At 42.1% G+C, this 18,979-nt stretch overlaps 1 protein-coding gene across 15 annotated transcripts in view; it reads right to left on the reverse strand.

The window, feature by feature from the left end:
• LOC310701096 (contactin-4) overlaps positions 1-18,979 on the reverse strand; it is a 497,831-nt gene that overhangs the window by 9,845 nt on the left and 469,007 nt on the right. For 14 of the 15 annotated variants that reach the window (XM_083491346.1, XM_083491357.1, XM_083491358.1 and 11 more), the window contains 5 exons: positions 15,010-15,130; positions 6,331-6,489; positions 5,799-5,948; positions 3,348-3,418; positions 740-974 (listed from right to left, as the gene is read on the reverse strand). In XM_083491346.1, coding sequence (XP_083347472.1) covers positions 740-974; positions 3,348-3,418; positions 5,799-5,948; positions 6,331-6,489; positions 15,010-15,130 — 736 coding nt within the window. The remainder of the gene's footprint in view (positions 1-739; positions 975-3,347; positions 3,419-5,798; positions 5,949-6,330; positions 6,490-15,009; positions 15,131-18,979) is intronic. The other variant, XM_083491355.1, reaches the window with a different exon arrangement.

Raw genomic sequence — 18,979 nt, forward strand, 5'->3', positions numbered from 1 at the left:
CCTCCTGGAGATTTTAGTGCCAATTGCTTGTGACAAAAGGCAGCAGGAGGACCACTGCTCTCAGGCTGAGAGCATCAACCTGTGAGCCTACCTGCTGCCACGAAAGCGGCAAGAAGCTGGAAGATCCAAGCTAGGCTCCAGAAGGCAAAGTTTCCCTATAAGGTCAGCAATTTCTGGCTGCATTAGGGACCTTTCAAGGAAGGCTGGGTCGATTGTGAGCAGCTTGTTGCTATGCAAGCTGGTCATTATAAAAACTTTATAGCATCAAGAATTGAGCCCGAGTTTGCTCATTTCCCTCTTTAATGTCATGCATTTCCCCTCTCATTTTATGTCATGAATTTTTAGACTGTAAACCTCGTGGCAGGGTATGTTGGGTTATATATCCTTAAACCATTCTGTAATCCTTTCCAGCTGAAGAGCTGGGTATAAATTCTTGAACAGACAAATGAATGAATGAATAAAATTGCACAGTGCCATTAAACATCAAAATTAGAAATTAAGTTTGCAAAGCGTTTAGACATAAATGGCAACTTAAATGAATGACCTAAATCTTCTTGATGCACAATATTACTGTTAATATGATTATTACTAATTTACAGTAGAATATATTCTAAAGCTGGACACATGCTTATTTATTGTAAGCAGACCTGGACATCAGTAGAATGTGCCAATAATATATAGATGCCTTCTGTAAATGGCCAGCTTGTCACATGCAATAGATTACTAGGCTGGACTTTACCTTCATCAGCTGAATAAACAATTGTGACGGGGCTGAAAGAACCTTCTCCTTTGTTGTTGTACACGCCCACTTTGACCTCATATGGAGAAAACGGCGGTAAACTCTCATTCCGGAAAACGTATCTGGAGGCATCGGGAGAAACCACTACCGTCTGCATCCAACTTATTGTACCAACTGGACGGAAGGCAACCACGTAACCAAACCCACCTCCATTTTGTAACTCTTCAGGCACTGTCTACAACAAGAAAAGAAATGATGGGAACAGCCCGATGTGTAGGATGAATTTACAAAGAGGCACAATAAAAATGGTCTCCAAGAAATTTAACGGATCCATATAGTGCAATTTGGAAATACACTCTCTGGCAGAGGAAATTAAACACTCAACTTGAAAAGCATTTTATGTTTCTGGGCTAATTTGTTCCAGCTATCTGATGTGGTTTTTATGGTCTATTTGCGCCTATGAAAACATGACTTATTAAAAATAGCATAAGAAGAAGAACCAACTGCAGCCTAGATATTATGGACAGCTAATAATCAAAGCTGAAGCATGTAAATGCCATCTGCAAGGCAGCTCTTAGAATCTGAATTTATCTAAATGGACTTAAATCCAAATAAGGACAGAATTACACATCCATCTGGAGATTTACTTTCTGTTTTCGCTACCACCGTCTTCACTAATAAACAAGAAGCCACTTTATAAGCTGTGTTTGCCACTTCCTTTAGATCTGAGTCATAAACATGTTATGAGTGAGATGCTCTAATATTTGTGTAGTGGGAAAGGAAATGGGTTTTAACAACTCTGGGGAAATCAGTGTAGGAATGTGGTGTACAAGCATATAATAAAAGCTTCTTTGCAGAGGTTACAGAGAGTTTCTGACTTCTTAAAAACCGTAGTGTCACAGTTAAGAAAAGCAAGTGTCTGAAATTTTCCAGTCCTACCCCTTTGTATTCTATAGGAACCACAGTTTTAAATCCACACTGGCACTTTCAGTTACATGGGATATTGCCCAAACTGGGTGTACAATAGAATGTTCACAACTTAACTGTACCACAAGCAAAGACTCAAAAATGGACCAATTGCCTCACTCGGCTGTCTGCTATTAACTAATCATGTAAATAGTCAATTAAATCTATAGTACTGTATATACCCAAAGGCCTTCACAATGAAGAGAGGGCAGAAGTAAGACATTCCTCAACATCACACAACATAAGTCTACTTTACAACGTAAAATTATAAAATCACAATGCATTAATATAACTGGAGTGAAGCTTCTTAGCTGGCAGAACCCATTTGAGTTTGAAAACTACAATTGAAGCATTTCATATCAACCCCCAGTTCCTCTTTTTTTAGAGGCAGTAAATGCAATGATTTTAAAGTGGTTCAGATTACTACACCACAAAGACTCTCCATGACTTTCACCAATGTCCCTCTCTGTTCCCTTGTGTGCTGTTCCTACCTTACCAGATGCAGCGAGTAGCTAGTTTTGAAGCAAAAGGGCACGACCTACTTTAAGTATGCTGTGAACTTCTTTGTGCATGTTGAAGTGGGATGCAGACTAGCAGGCAAATGCTGTCTGATGTCAGAACCAGTCACATCACCACCAGGTCACTGGTGCCCATATTGCAATTATCTAGTCTTGCATATTTTGAGCTTTAGCAAGGAAGCTAAAGAAATGAAAAACCGCATTCCAGGAAATGTCTGTATTCAGAACGCCACTTAAGCACGTTCTCAAGTTCGGCTGAAACCAATTGGATTAGCATGTGCTCAAGTGCTATATTTGAATTGGAAGAGCAACATGGTTTTCTCCATTCTTATGGGTTCTCATGGAGGGGGAGATTTTTGTGCACCTACAGTCAGATCTTAAATATCTCCGATTTATACTTCTTGAAAATTATGGGTTATAGTTTAGACACTACATTTTTAAACATTGTTTTTGTTGAAGGCATGGAGCAAAACTAATTAATTCCAGGAAGGGTGAACTTCAGCACATTAAGGAATGATACAAGTATTGGAAAACAAATATATTGCTTTCTAGTACATCTCAGAAGCAACAGTGTGCTTGTCAAGCAATCCATGCATTTTTCCTTCTGTAAGGATGTGGAAAATGCAAGTCAGAAATTAGAGTACTTTTCCTGACTGTAACCCACAGGGTCTGTTTGAAATTGCTCAGCAGGTAGGGCAAACATGTATATTATGCATGCTTTCTCTTCCCCCCAAAATTATAATTTGGTGAGAATTCTTTGTTGGAGAACCCTAACCCATTCCCTTCTTCTAAAACGTCGTCTTACGTTTTACACTGGGAAGAGAGAACAATTCCAAAACCAGTTTGGGTATGTAGCAAGGGTATGCTGTCTCTGCCCTGTGCTTCTCCTTACTTGCCATGTTTGAGCCCTGCAGCCCATTCAGAGATCGTCTTTCCCTCTTCAAATTAGGAAGGAAGGAGGCAGACAGACAGGAGTGACATATTATTTATAACAATACTATGTCCCTTTGCAAAATGCTGCCTGATTCAACACCCTCAAGTCAGTCTCTGGTAGGTTTGGCACAAAAAGGGAAACAGTTCGTTTCCCTCCCCTTTCTTGCCCTGTAAATTCACAGCTCACTTACCTCCCAGGTTATGACCAACTCAGACTTGGTACCACCACCTCCACTGACATTAGCTGGAGTGACTTCAGGAACTATAGAAAAGGGGAGAAAAGTGACTATTACAAGGTAAGGATAGCTTGTTTGATGTTTATACAGGGAAGATATATTGGTGTCTACACTTTTAGCAAAGATTTAAAACAAAAACAATTTCTGAGTTTTCAGGAGAAATTGAAAATAGAGTGGTACCTTGGTTCTCAATCGTCTTGGTACTCAAACAACTTGGAACCCAGACACTACAAACCGAGAAGCTAGTGTTCTGGTTTGCAAACTTTTTTTTTTGGAAGCTGAACGTGCTCTGTTTTGAGCGTTGCGATTCCATTCTGAGTGTTATGCTGAGGTCTGTCTGTTTTTGCCGTTTATTTTGCCTTTTTGTGGCTCTTTTTTTGTTTGTTTTTGTGACTGTGTGGAACCCAGTTCAGCTACTGATTGATTGATTGATTATGCGACTGCAGTACATTGTTTATTGCTTTCATTTTATAAATCAGTGGTCTCATTAAAGAGTAAAATTCATGTTAAATAGCTGTTTTAGGGGTTGTTTTTAAAAGTCTGGAACGGATTAATCCATTTTGCATTACTTTCTATGGAAAAGCGTGCCTTGGTTTTGGAACGGATTTCAAGAAAGGATTAAGTTTGAGAACCAAGGTACCACTGTATTTTTTTTAGATAACCTGCTGTTGCCAGATTTCCCCCATTTTTTCCATTTTAAAAAATAATCTTTCACCTTTAATAAGATGAATTTGCCATCTTTATGTAACATTCCATTTATGTGTTGTGTCACTCTTAACTATTCTGTCACTGAGATTTCAAAGCAAATTTCTTTTGGAAGTACGATTTTATAAAATGGAGAGGGGAGGGAATTCTAAATATCTCAATGTCTACGTTGCAATGTAAAAGAGAAGCATTCATCAGAATATTGATTAAAATGCTTTGCAGCAGGTTTTTATGATGCACTTTGAGAGCACGTAATACATAATTTTGAAAATGAGATGGCCAAACAGCATATTTATGAGCCAATTACCTGTTTCAAATAGTTTTAAAAATTATTTCCCCTATAACACATTTCATTTATTTATAATCATGAAACTGATTGCTACTAACTTAGGTCTACAGCTTTTGGTAAATATGCAAGCAGACAATAAGGCTGAGTCAACAGTAGCTAATTTAATGAACTGGATATTTTATATGTCTTTGGCTTCCCTTGCAGATATTAGAGAATTTAAGGTCGTACAGGCAACAACTAGTACCCATTTCTTTACGTTCAATTCTAATACAACACTGTAGACATTATTATCCCTTTTTCATGTCAACATTGGAGTGTTTTTTCTACAATCAAATGGTATATAAATTCTATTAAATGTTTAAAAATATTTGTACCATGGAAGATTACACAGTATTGAAATTGTTTGATAGGACCTTTGTCCCTCCAGCCCTACAAAGCATATCTTTTGTGTGGACAGGGTGGGGGGCATAGGGGGAAGAGAGGGAGAGGAAGGTCTTTTGCACAGACAAAAGGTGTTTCACTCACAATAGCTGTTTTCAACCTAAAGTAATACTGCAAGTGTAGCATGGGACATTCCACAGGGACTCTGTTTTGCATTATATTCCATTTGTTAATAGAGGCACCCCAGATTGCTGCACCACATAATAAGGAATATACAATGTTAGCAATAAAAGCTTTTATCATCAGTTCTAACAAATGATGGCTTTTAATATAACTTGAGAGTCTTTAAAGGTCCCAGTGAATAGGCAGATTAAATTTTAACTCCATCCAAATGGGTGTACGTAGGGTGTTTTCACAAAAAGGAAGCCCTAGCACTTACGTGAGCAACACTCTTTTATTATATGATCACACAGGATCTCATTTATGTCACTGATGCCTTTTGGCAAACACTTAACTTTTTTTTAGTCTCACAATAATGTTTATAATAAGTTTAGAGATGAATCGCTTTATACCAACTTGGAATAATGAACGGTATCTTACTGAGGATGCTGGAAAGTACAGTTCCCATGATTCCCCCCTCCAAAACTACAGTTCCCATGATTCCCCCCCTCCAAGGGTGATTTAAAGCTATGGTGCACATATAAAGCCTCAGTCAGCAAGGCAGTGATTGGGGGTGATGGAAGTTCTAGCCCAAAACCTCAGGAGGGCCTTCAGCTTGGGAAGAATGGGATATACGGGCTATGGCACTCTATAAGGTGTCAAAAAGGAAAGACTGTCTGTACCTCCATGCTTCCTGTTATGAGCATGAGGAGGTGTGGACGCAGCCTTAGTAAACTCCTAAAAATAAAATTTGCTCAGTTAAATGCATTGCTCTCTTATGCAGACTATTTTGACCACGTAAAAGTAGTTATTCAGTGGAAGTGTCAAAGACTGATTGAAATGTCAAATGCAGCATTTCAGCTTCTACTTACGAGCCTCTTCAGTTCTCCGTTTCTCTGATGGTTTGCTTGGCTCTCCAATCCCAATAAGGCTGGCAGCAACTACCCGGAATTCATACTCAACCCACGGGTTTAAACTCACTACCGTTGCCGTAAATGTGTTTCCATCTATGACGTCGGGCACTAGGCAAGAAATGTAAGAATGCCCAATGGTTACCAAATAATGAAATATTTGGGTTAAGAACAAAATAAAGGGGGGGGGACAGAATGTAGACTCTAGAGATAAGCCATAGTTGGCTACTCTTTTTTTCTGTTTGCTAAATTTGGTAATCTCTGCTAATTTTGCTAATCTTTGCTAAATTTGGGGTGAAAAAATATTGAGAAAGACATATAGATATAGATGTAAATGAGTTAATGATATGTTCCATTCAGTCACAAGAAGAGAACTGGATCAGACCAACGCTGCTTCTTCCCCATAACCAGAAATCCCAGAAATGGGCTCATGGAAAACAGTTAAAGCAAGTTTCAGTGGTCATATTTTGCGTGTTCTAAGATGTCTAGTTACCTGTGTTGACGGCTTGCCATCCCACAGAAAATGGGGTCCTTGCTTGAACAACGTATGTTGTAATGGGACTGCGATTATCTGCTCCTGGCCTCCAGGATACCTGAGCTGTAGTGTCTGTGATTTCATCAATTGTCACAGCTTCGGGCGGACCTGGTGGACCTGTTATGAAACACACATAACACAAGTTTCAAATATCCTCAACGAGATATACCCTGCATGTAAAATATCTCACGTCAAGTATTAAGAAGTAACAAGACTTTCCCTTTCATCTCAAGGTTTAAGTTAATAGTTTTCAGTATGCAGAGAAGTCTTTTAAAACAGATCAAACAATGACAACCCTGGGATACTTTGGACAATATATATTTAATTTGGACCACTTATAGTTCCCTTCAGCAAGAATGAATTTCCATGATGTGCACTCTTTTTTTCTGAGTTTATTTTTGCACAGATAATCAAACATTAACCACAGTGGCTAAAGCTACATATTTTATAGTGGATTAAATACATGCATAGTTGCTTTTGCACATGGAATTTGCTCTTGGACACTCACTTTTATCTCCTATAGATAGTGAGATGCTGAGTACTTACACATTTTTAAGAAAAAAGCCTTTAGGGAAAGTAGCGGATAGGGACTCCCAAATTGCATTTTGCCATAGTTAAAAATATGAGACTTGTGAGGCAAGGCCTAGAAACCTTGCGAGATAGCAGCTTCAGGATTATGTTAAATAAATGAATGTCAGTGCAATCCTATGAACATTCACTCTGAAATAATCCTCAATATGTTCATCACGTGCAATTAAACATTTCCAAGACTGAAATATCATGATTTAGTCACCTATTTTTAATGCCTAACCTTCTAGCACTTGAATTTCCATTCAAACAGTTCAGTAAAAAAAGTCACAGCCTGCTTTGCAACCCCAGAGTAAATTAAGTCATTTTAAAACCATAATTTGAAATGTAACCACTCCAGTATAACTTTACCCCTCAGCACTCTATGAAATCAGTTCTGAATAAGGTTGTACTGTGTGCCTCCAGCAAGAATACTTAGTAGTCCTTGCTTTCACAGCTGGTCAGTCTTCCTAGATCTGCCAGTTCAAAGGCAGAATGGTGGGTTATTATAGCGTTACCTAGCATGACGTACTTTACAAATTACATCTCCCTAATGGTCAGTAGATGGAACAATTGATTATATGAGACACCTCAAACAAACTATACTTTAATTTCAGAGCTTTCTCAATTGAATTCTTACTGAAATCAATTTTGATAAGTTTATCTCGTTCTGCAATGGATAGTCCAACTTATTTATTTATTTACTTGCTTACTTAACTGACAGCTAGAACAATATTTCTGGATGAGATTGCCAAAAATAGGATTTTTATCGAACAAGCAAGACTACATACCATCTAAAGTGGTTGTTTGTGCAGCAACAGCCAGAAACAATCATAAAGTGTTTTGTTTTTTTTTGAAACGATATAGTTTGCAATAACAGAGACTCTGATCTAAAGCTCTACATTCTGTGATAGCCCCGTCCATAATGGAATTTTCTGTTTTGTATTTTAAGCTCTGCTGCCAGCCTACGTTTAACAGTAGATGCAAAGCCTGTGGTTTAAAATAAAAAATGGACTGAGACTGAAGTCCTAAACACACTTACACAGCCACATTTATTTGTGAGTACACATGTGGAGAATTGCACTGTGAGGATGCAGTCTTCACACACCTAGGAGCAAGCCCAAATAAACACGTATAGGATTGCAGTGTTTTGACTTTGCTATTTTTAAACCCAACTATTAAAGGATGGGACACGGGTGGCGCTGTGGGTTAAACCACAGAGTCTAGGACTTGCCGATCAGAAGGTCGGCGGTTTGAATCCCCACGACTGGGGGAGCTCCCGTTGCTCGGTCCCTGCTCCTGCCAGTGCACGCCAGTGCACGTAGATAAATAGGTACCACTCCGGCGGGAAGGTAAACGGTGTTTCTGTGCGCTGCTCTGGTTCACCAGAAGCGGCTTAGTCATGCTAGCCACATGACCCGGAAGCTGTCTCCCAATAAAGCGAGATGAGTGCCGCAACCCCAGAGTCAGTCACAACTGGACCTAATGGTCAGGGGTCCCCTTACCTTTATTAAAGGTTAGAAATGGGGTGTAAAACACCTGCCTGAAGACAGAACCAAGAACCTTGGAGGCCACATTAAAATTATGTCATTTGTGGCTTTCTAACTGATCCTGCTTTAAAACTTTCAAAGCAAGACAGTGGCTCATATTTAGTGTATGGGGCAGTGAAGATTCTTGAATTGTTAAAATGGAATGTCTGCAGTAGAGTTCATCAGCCGAGTGCCCACGTAGGCTTCCATTGGTGTCCCTGGACATGCCCCGTCCCAAACTCTGAGCTTTCATTTTTTCTATTCCACATAGAAAAGAAAGTTAGGAAGCAAAATGTACATGCACCCTTGCAAGTAATTTCTATGAAATGAGCCACCTTGGCTGCTTCCACCTGTCATTGTTTCTGGACATAGCTGTGATTGGTAAGTGAGTTGTTTACACACTAGACACACTCTGGGGTCCTAAAGAGGTGCCGTTTTCATCTCCCCTTTAGTGCACTTTTCCTGTTCTTGTCTTATTTTCTAGTTTTTAGAGTCTCTGCAGCTTGTCCTTCCTTTCCCCTTAGTAATCAGGATACATCTATCCTGTGGTTGGGTCCGTCTGAGATCAGGTAGTCTTCTGCAAATATTACTACACAATATATGTGGATGATGTTAAATAATAGCAACTCCCTCTAAAAAGAAATACAAAAACTTTGCAAGGAGGCTTAGTCCAATATGACATATCATGGATGCTTTTGTTGAGATTCCAGAAGAAGAAGAGGAGGAGGAGGAGGAGTTTGGATTTGATATCCCACCTTTCACTCCCCTTAAGGAGTCTCAAAGCGGCTCACAATCTCCTTTCCCCTCCTCCCCCACAACACTCTGTGAGGTGAGTGAGGCTGAGAGACTTCAGAGAAATTTGACTAGCCCAAGGTCACCCAGCAGCTGCATGTGGAGGAGCGGAGACGCGAACCCTGTTCACCAGATTACGAGTCCACCGCTCTTAACCACTGCACCATGCTGGCATTGCAGGGGGTTGAACGAGAAGACCCTTGGGATCCCTTCTGACTCTACAGTTCTATGATTCTTATGCCCTTCCTTTCAAAGAGTTTTGCACTCTGCTACAAAGGGCTCTGTAAACTTCCTCTGGTGGTTGCATTTCATAGGTGGTAAACACGTTTGCAGTATATCTCACCATTTGGGTTCAGTACAGTTGTACCTTGGTTTTCGAACACCTTGTGACTTGAACATTTTGGCTCCCCAACACTGCAAACCTGTGAGTGTTTCGGTTTGCAAACTTTTTTTGGAAGCCGAACGTGTAACGCAGCTTCTGATTAAGTGCAGGAAGTTCCTGCAGTCAATCAGAAGCCATGCCTTGGTTTCTGAACGGTTTCGGAAGTTGAATGGACTTCCGGAACGGATTCCGTTCGAGAACCAAGGTACGACTATACTAGTTTTAAGGGATAAAAGTCGTAACTCTCCTTCTCAAGGAGCCATACAGAGTGAGTCTGATACTTCCAAATTCTCCTATATTTGGGAATGCAACTTTGATCCTAACAGTTTTGCCATGTTCTGTCCTGAAAGTGTTTTCTGGCCTCCCAAGAGGAGTGTCCATAGATGTGCTCTCCCACACGGCTTCATGGTGAGAGAAGCCCCACCTGCTTGACCAAGCAAAACCTCTTCCCCCAGGTTTAGAGATACCTGCTAAAATATTCTGCTTTGACCTACGTAAAATGTTTACTAGTTATTTTTTTTAAAAAATGGGATATAATCCTATCACCAGAATCCCAAAGACAGGTTGTTAGAGAGATGAAGCAGAAGGTCATAGACCCTTGTGCTACCTTAAAACCTAGCTGATTTATTCGGAGGTGAGTTTCTATTGGCAACAACCCAAGAAATTCAGAAAACTTATGCTAAGCCGAAGTGGAGAGTGATTAAAAGTATCACAGATCTCTTAGTTTTTGTCAACTGTCATGTATTTCAGTCAAATTCAACGATGTAGTGACAGTAATAATTTTAAGTGTAGAAGAAACAGAACCACAGCTATAACTAGTTTTCCCCCCTGTTCAAGTCAAGTTCTAAGATAGAGTAATTGACTAGGCAAGCCATGTGCCTTTCCATCACTAGCTGTTATCAGCAGGTGATGTAAAAGCTTGATTTACTGCTCTTTTCTCCTCTCCAGCAGATGGTGCAATGTGCAAAGAAAATTCCTTTTGGAAGAAGGAGGGGTGTGAGGGGGAAGGAAATTCAAAATGCAGGAATAAAGTCATTAGCTGAATTTGCAGGCTCCTTGCAATATATTCTCCTCTTAACAGACTCCTAGCAAAATTTAAGATTATTCCCTACAAAATGATGCATATACTTTCGGTTAAGAACTTCAAGTATTACGGATTTTAAATATTTAGCAGCCTAATGTATTGGTATTTAAACTGCTCATTGGGCCTCGTCCTCATTAAATGGAGTGTGCATTTAGTGCAGCAACAATATATCTTGCTCCCATGAGGGAACAGCTGATAAACCACTGCTGTCTTCTTAAATGGACAATGATCACGTTTCCTATTCTCTCTCCTGGCAAGAGGAAGATGGCTTCTTCTCTGAATTTCAAGAGGTTTATGTACGGACCACAGCGTTCATATTCAGAAGCACTACATACTTGATCAAAAGCATGAGATAATTAAGGATGATATCGGCAACTTAAATCTATATAAGGTAGTGAGCTGAGAATAAACTGAGGGAACTTTCCTTGCTTAAATGGCTCAATATGGCCATCATAAGGTAAAGGTAAAGGGACCCCTGACCATTAGGTCCAGTCATGGCCAACTCTGGGGTTGCAGCGCTCATCTCGCTTTATTGGCCGAGGGAGCCGGCGTACAGCTTCCGGGTCATGTGGCCAGCATGACTAAGCTGCTTCTGGCGAACGAGAACAGTGCACGGAAACACAGTTTTTCTTCCCACCGGAGTGGTACCTATTTATCTACTTGCACTTTGACGTGCTTTCGAACTGCTAGGTTGGCAGGAGCAGGGACCGAGCAACGGGAGCTCACCCCGTTGCGGGGATTCGAACCCCCGACCTGATCAGCAAGCCCTAGGCTCTGTGGTTTAACCCACAGTGTCACCTGCGTCCCGATGGCCATCATAATGTATTATAAAACAAGTCCTTCGATATGAGAGGGATCCTCAGACAACCTGCTATTCCAACAAAACCTAATGTGAATGTGCTTCAGTCAGGGGTGTCCCAAATCACTCCCTGGTCCCAAACTGTTTTCAGGACTCTCTCGTGCCATATGAGCTTGCCTGTGCAGAGGCTCCTTTATCTGATTCCTTGCAATCTAGAGTATGCTGTAATGGGGGTGGGGGTGGGGGGAAAAGAGAGACACAGCTTTCCAGTTGGCTTTCTTGGTTGTGGTGCCTGAGCTGTGGAACACCAAACAATCCTGCTTAGCTATTTCACTCTGTTTGCCCTGCAGCAGGGAGTGTGTGACTTTTCAGATAGTAACTTGGTCTGTGCTGAATGAAATCCCCTCTGGATTTTCCCTCCTCTTCTCTTAGCATTCTGTCTCTTGCTTTATACAGTAGGTCAGGGTGGGGAAGCTCTTGCTTGTAAGCCTAAGTCATGGGTAGGCAAATTAAGGCCCGCAGGCCAGATCAGGCCTGATTGCCTTCTGGATCTGGCCTGCGGACAGTCCAGGAATTGTCACGTGGATCACCAGCACACGTGTTCTTTCCCTCTCCCTCACACGGCGGCGGCTCCTCCCTCCCTCCTCCTGGCTTCTCCCTGCCTTGCCTAGGGGAGGAAGGGGGCTGGGCTTTGTTGGTGCCAGCACCAGCAGAGCTCGAACAGCCGCCATTTTAAGCAGCCCCTCTCCAAAGCCCTTTCACTCGCTGCTCATTGTCCCTCCGCCACCGCCAGCCCCTGCCACTCACAAGACACAGGTAAGCAGCCACCAGGGCTCGTGGTGCTCTTGCATCGTTTTTTCCCCTTCAAAATATAGTCCGGCCCCCCCACAAGGTCTGAGGGACAGTGTACCGGCCCCCTGCTGAAAAAGTCTGCTGACCCCTGGCCTAAGTGGTCCTGTGAGTTTATATCAGCCAAGGTGCACCCACCCGCCCTACACCTGATGCCTGGTGTGGAGTAGGAAAAGACATGGCTCTACCAAAATGGGGGTTCACTGAGCCTTTGAAAGAACTACCAATGGCTATCAGTGTTGCAAAGGCAGAATGCTTTGCCAGCTCTTCCAGTTGGCTGATTGACAGCACTGTGCTGTTGTCCTCATTGTTTGATTTAAATTTGTATGGGCAAAGGAAAATGGCTTACACTGAGCATTAAGGTAAAGGTAAAGGGACCCCTGACCATTAGGTCCAGTCGTGACCGACTCTGGGGTTGCGGCGCTCATCTTGCTTTACTGGCCAAGGGAGCCAGCGTACAGCTTCCGGTCATGTGGCCAGTATGACTAAGCTGCTTCTGGCAAACAAGAGCACTGCAAGGAAACGGCGTTTACCTTCCCGCTGGAGTGGTACCTATTTATCTACTTGCACTTTGACGTGCTTTCGAACTGCTAGGTTGGCAGGAGCAGGGAGCGAGCAACAGGAGCTCACCCCGTTGCAGGGATTCGAACCGCTGACCTTCTGATCGGCAAGTCCTAGGCTCTGTGGTTTAACCCACAGTGCCACCTGCGTCCCACTCAGTGTAATGCGTACACTGAGCATTACTGTGACATAAAGCAGCAGACAGGTGAATGGCCCTGCCCAACTATCAAGGCTGGCCTTGTGGGATGAGTTTGGTGAGGATCTGGGCCACCAATAGGTTCCAGCTGCAGCTGCTGCACTTATGCTCCTGTTTGATTGTTTTTATCATGATATCCTTATCTGCCTTGAAGGTTTCCACTATAAAAGGCTGCAGAAAAATGCTTGAATAAATACTGTCACAGCGCAGGCTGTCTGGGGGAGGGGGGAAAAACCCATTTCCAATAAGAAGAAGAAGAGGAGTTTGGATTTGATATCCCGCCTTTCACTCCCTTTAAGGAGTCTCAAAGCGGCTAACATTCTCCTTTCCCTTCCTCCCCCACAACAAACACTCTGAGGTGAGTGGGGCTGAGAGACTTCAAAGAAGTGTGACTGGCCCAAGGTCACCCAGCAGCTGCATGTGGAGGAGCGGAGACGTGAACCCGGTTCCCCAGATTACGAGACTACCGCTCTTAACCACTACACCACATGGATGTCCAAACTACGGAAAAAATATATTATACCACTACAGTTGCCATAGCTCCCTCAAAAGAATCCTGGGATTTTTAATTTAATGAGTAAAAAGGATTCCGTATTAAGTATATTTAGTCTTTTCCACAGCACTACATTTCCCAGGGTTCGGTGAGAAGACATAATTATCATTAAACTATCTTAAGTCTCTCCTGTGTGTTATGCCCAAAGTCACAATTCTGTAAGCCTTTCTTGTTTTCTGAAAGGCAGCATAGGAATAAATTCTAACTAAAATTAGTAAATCTCATATCAAATGTTCACCCCATAACAGCCGCCAACGTGAAAACCAGCAATAGCAGGAAATGTACTGGGGCACTCTGTATCTTGAAATCCGATTTCATTTTGGAGAGCAGCTGTCTCACTGTCCCAAGTCAAAATTGTTGTAACATTTCCAAAAAAATTGAGAATGGAATTTATTTTCTGGCCCCATTCCAACACTGGACAATGATAAAATTGCTGCCAGTTTAGCTTTCAAATTTCAGACTCCAAATCTATCTCTGTTATAATCACCTGTAACTGGATCAGTAACTGATCTTGGCTACTTGAATGATCCAGGTGCAACACTCCTTTGATAGCTAATGAGCCGAAATGACCAATGCATGACGTCAAGGGGACTGGTTTTTCATTTTCTGTGTAAGCCACCACCATTTGCAATGTACAGCAGCTGTATATTTGCCAAGCAAATTTAGCTGAAGTGGCCATTGCACAGCACAAAAAAACCCATTGGTTTGGGTTCATGTTTCTTTTCTGCAAACCATCACTTGCACATTATTGCACATGTGCATTGCTGAGCAATGGTTAAAACTAGGGGGAAGTGAAAGAACATATGTAATTTTTAACCCCATCCTGCCCAACTAAGTGACCCACTGAAGTGCCACAGGAAGGCAGGATGTGCCTATGCAAATTTGTAAAAGGGCAAAATTTGCAAGCAAATTGCCAGTGCCTGACCCTAGATGAAATGCCATTCCCTCATGAAATGCCATGAGGTGAAACTGTGTTCACACCAAGGGGTACAGGGAATCAGTACATCCACAAGCCCTCAGGGTTTTCAGCAAAGTACATTCTCACATAAAAAACTGCCTCTGCGCACATCCACATTCAGCATATTAACACCGCCATCAACATTTCAAACAGAACTAAATAAATAATTAGCGCATGTTGTTACCATTTAAAGTTCGATAGAAGACCCCCCCCTCCATATTTTGTACCAAATAATCAGTAGTACTTCATAGGCTGCTAGTTATCGAGCGCAGTAAACTCTCTCAAGCTGTGCTTTATGTTATTATCCATAGCAGCGGTTGGTGGGAACAGTAGTTTTACTACAACAACGGCAACAAAATTCAAATACCTCTTACAATCAGGTCTGCAGCAGCTGATAGCTTGTCCACACTTGTTTGCACCATGCAGACGTATTTTCCAGCGTGATTCAGCTGGATGCTTCTGATCATCAAATCGCCAGCTGAATCCTGCTGATAAAGTAAGGGAAAGTGGTTACAATTACTTTTTAATGAGCTCTAAACATCATTATCACATGAAGGACAACTGTGGCTAATGGATTTATTTTACATCAGCTGATGAAAACGCTCATAATGCAACCCATAACCTATTTAATATATGTGAGCTTTCCTTGAAGATAAGAGCTGAAAGTATGGTTGCCTATAAGGGACACAGGAGCTTCGGGTCAGTCAAATTGTTGCCGCAAATGTGATTTGACGGATTGGGGGGGGGGGAACGGTGGGCTGTGCTCTGCCATACTCCAGACATCCAGTTTATAGCCTTCATTGCTATTCAGATGTCTGCATTCCTCCTACATCCATTTAACAAGTGAGCACCAGCCCAAATTGGGACGCCTTTGTTAACAGCTTCCACAGTCTTTGTGCCGCAGCCAGCATTTCGATTGCCTGGCTTTTGTATTAAAAGGTCATGAGGACAGTGCTCTCTGAGGACATGTGCATTACCTAGCATGAAAGAAGGATAATTTGTTTTTCCAAATGCCAAATGCTCATGTATGATTAGCAATTGCAGGTAACTAATTACGGTTCTGCGTGATTGTGTGACTCGAAAAACACACCCACCCAAACACATTTTCTCTGTCCATCAGGCACAGTGCTTAACAAGTTAGAAATCTAAGCGTAAGATTGCAGTTGCAGCCTTTTAATTGAGAGATATTAATATAGTACATATTTTGGGGTTTGGGGATACAATTACGTGTAATTGCAAGCCACAGCTGTTATCGCCGCTGCTATGCCCCCTGCAGGGCAGAACTTTTAAATGATTTATTTTATCTTCCACAGCTTTCCGCATTTCAGCACCTGTCTTGAAAGTCAAGGGATGGCAGCTAATGTTTGCAACTGCAATTTCCTCTTCTGTTTGTGGAATGAAAACCAGTATGGCTCAGAGTTTACCTTGGATCTGGGATAGCTGGTTCCAGGTAGCACTGGCTTAATTTGCGTTGGGCAAATTACTAGCACTTGGCCTCAGCTTACCTTAAAATAGCTGATGACCATTTTACATGAGGTAAAAAAAAAATAAAGGCAGAAGGTAAAGCATTTTGAAAACAAAAATGCTTTATAAGTACCAGCAACAGGGACTACTGTTCAAATGGCTTTAAAATGAACTACCGTATTTTTCCATGTATAAGACTAGGATTTTTTACTAAAAAAAATAATGTTAAAAAGGGGGGCATTTTGAGAACAAACAGCGGTCACAAACCAAGGTTTGATCACAGCTTTTTCCCCTCAGGAACCACAGTTTCCCTGAATTCAGACATAATGAAGAATTCTGATTAGTTTTAAACAGGAAGTGGGGGCTTCTCATCTCACGCTTATGCCAGAGAAGAGGCATGGGGGGAAGCATACAAGCCAGAGGCTTGGTGTCGCTCTTGCATGTACTGCTAAAACTAGGAGAAACTCAAACAGCATTGCATAAGGATGGATATTAGACAGTGGCTAGGATCCAAAGAGCTGCTCATGAAAGGGGCTTGCACTAGCCCAGTGGAAACAGAGTGTTCTCCCATTTCAACAGCTGTCTCCTATGTCGTATCACAAGCTGTGTTTGAAGTTCCCTTTGATTATAAAGCAGTTTGCCATACATGAGGAGAGCAGGGAGGGGGCTGCTGTTTGGTAAGTCTAAGGGCTCCTTGTGATCATGAACAGTACCAGTTCTATAGCTCTTTGGATTCTGGTCCAAGTTTCCAAAATATTTCTGAAGCCTGATTCCCTTAACAGCCAGGGATAAGGGGGTGATTATGAGGATGGTTTAGAAGATGCTGTAGCAGCTGCTTGGATCATCTCTGGAACCCAAAGCATGGCTGAAAGTCTGCATACACTAGACAATTGCAGCAGCAGAAGGGATAAAATAGAGCCTGATTATGTGGGTAGCATTTATTGCAAGGCTGTAGGTAAGTTTCTGGGCTCTGGTGAGAAGGGTAAAGACAAAGTCATGTGCAGCCTCATATGATGCCATCAGAGATGTACATTCCCATACAGGAGCCTTGCATTCTATGTAGTATAAAACCCACCCATTCTTATTTCAGTTTCAAAGAACAGCTTGCTGTCTCTGCCATTTTGGATTTTGGTAACACATATACTAAATATAAGCTGATCTCCATTATATAGAAAAGGTGGCAATCTGCCTCTCAGACACCATCTGCCTAGCAGTAATGGGTGGTATGCAAATAAGTATTACTCAGAGTAGATCTGTCGAAATTAATTGACATAACAGATTCGTGTTCATTAATTTCAGTGGGTCCACTTCCGTGTAGAGCTTAGTTGAATGTCATCCAATTTCTTTTTTTAAGCTGTGAAGGGTGGTGACAAATAATGCAAATAAGGATGGTGACAAATAATGCAAACTACTGCCAAATGCTTAAGACCTAACTTCACATTTGTTTCTATGTCAGTGCAAAGATGAACATTTGTCATGATTTGCTAATGATCTTTAGCTTCTGAAAAGCAGAGAATTCTGAGAAATTACTCTTTGGACAATGCAACTGAGGAGATAAAGATTACCACGCTAGCAAGACAATTGGAAAGAATTAGGCTGCAATCCTGCCCCCAACCGTGCCTTGATGTCATGGGGCGGGGGTGCAGGAGCAGGTAGGTTGTATTTCATATCCTCTCTGCCAGCTTTAGTAGTGCAGAGGACTACTGGTCCTGCAGCAGATGCCCCCAGCTTCACCTAAAATGGTAGCAAGCTACTGCTTGCAGTCCTCCAGCTGCCAGGAGAAAGGCCCTCAAACAGGCCATTTCAAAGCAGTGCATCACGAACTTGGCATCTGCATGATGCTAAGCTCCATGGATCCCATGAGGGTCTAACCCAGGGTTTTCCAAATTGGTTCTCCAGCTGTTTTTGGACTAAAATTCCTATCATCCCTGGACACTGATAGCTACGGATGATGGGAGTTGTAGTCCAAAAACAGCTGGAGACCCAAGTTTGGAAAACCCTGGTCTAACCTGTTGGCCCCTGAGCTACACTAACTTGGAACTGATGGAGCAAAAGAAAAATGGCGATAAGGCATTCCTCCTATCTCACTGGTGGCAGAAGCTGGCAGGGTTTCGGGTCCAGCAGAGGATTCAGTGTCCAACTCTTCCCATGTCCCTCATTAGGAGTGGTCAGTTAAACATGGGTTTGTTTTCACAACAGGTATATCTATTCAGTGCACACATTCACACTGATATTCTTAAACAGTACAGTGGTACCTTGGGTTACATACGCTTCAGGTTACATACGCTTCAGGTTACAGACTCTGCTAAACCAGAAATAGTACCTTGGGTTAAGAACTTTGCTTCAGGATGAGAACAGAAATCATGCTCCGGCAGCGCGGCAGCAGCAGGAGGCCCCATTAGCTAAAGTGGTGCTTCAGGTTAAGAACAGTTTCAGGTTAAGAACAGACCTCTGGAACGAATTAAAGACTTAACCCAAGATACCACTGTACTGGTTCACATCGGCAGCAAAGTACTTCTGTTCCGATTACACTGTCAGTTCAAGGGAGAGTGAACTGTACTGGCACTGTAGACAGTACATAAATGAAGCATTTCATTGCTGGAGTTATTATGTTGCATACTATTACAGTATGAGTATGTAGGTGTGTACACACCCAGTGTTGGAAGCTGGCAGAGGCTGCATGCATACTATACCTTTAAAACATGTTCAAAGCACATTTCCCACACTCAAGGAATTCTGGGGAATGTAGTTTGTTAAGGGTTGCTCAGAACTGTAAATCTGTGAGGGGTAAAATGCAGTGCCCAGAATCCTTTGAGGGGAGGAAATGTGCTCTAAAGATATAAACACAGCTAGAGTTGTAGGTCTGCCCATAA

The sequence above is a fragment of the Podarcis liolepis genome, assembly GCF_965112155.1.
Source record: "Podarcis liolepis genome assembly, chromosome: 2".
NCBI lineage: Eukaryota > Metazoa > Chordata > Lepidosauria > Squamata > Lacertidae > Podarcis > Podarcis liolepis.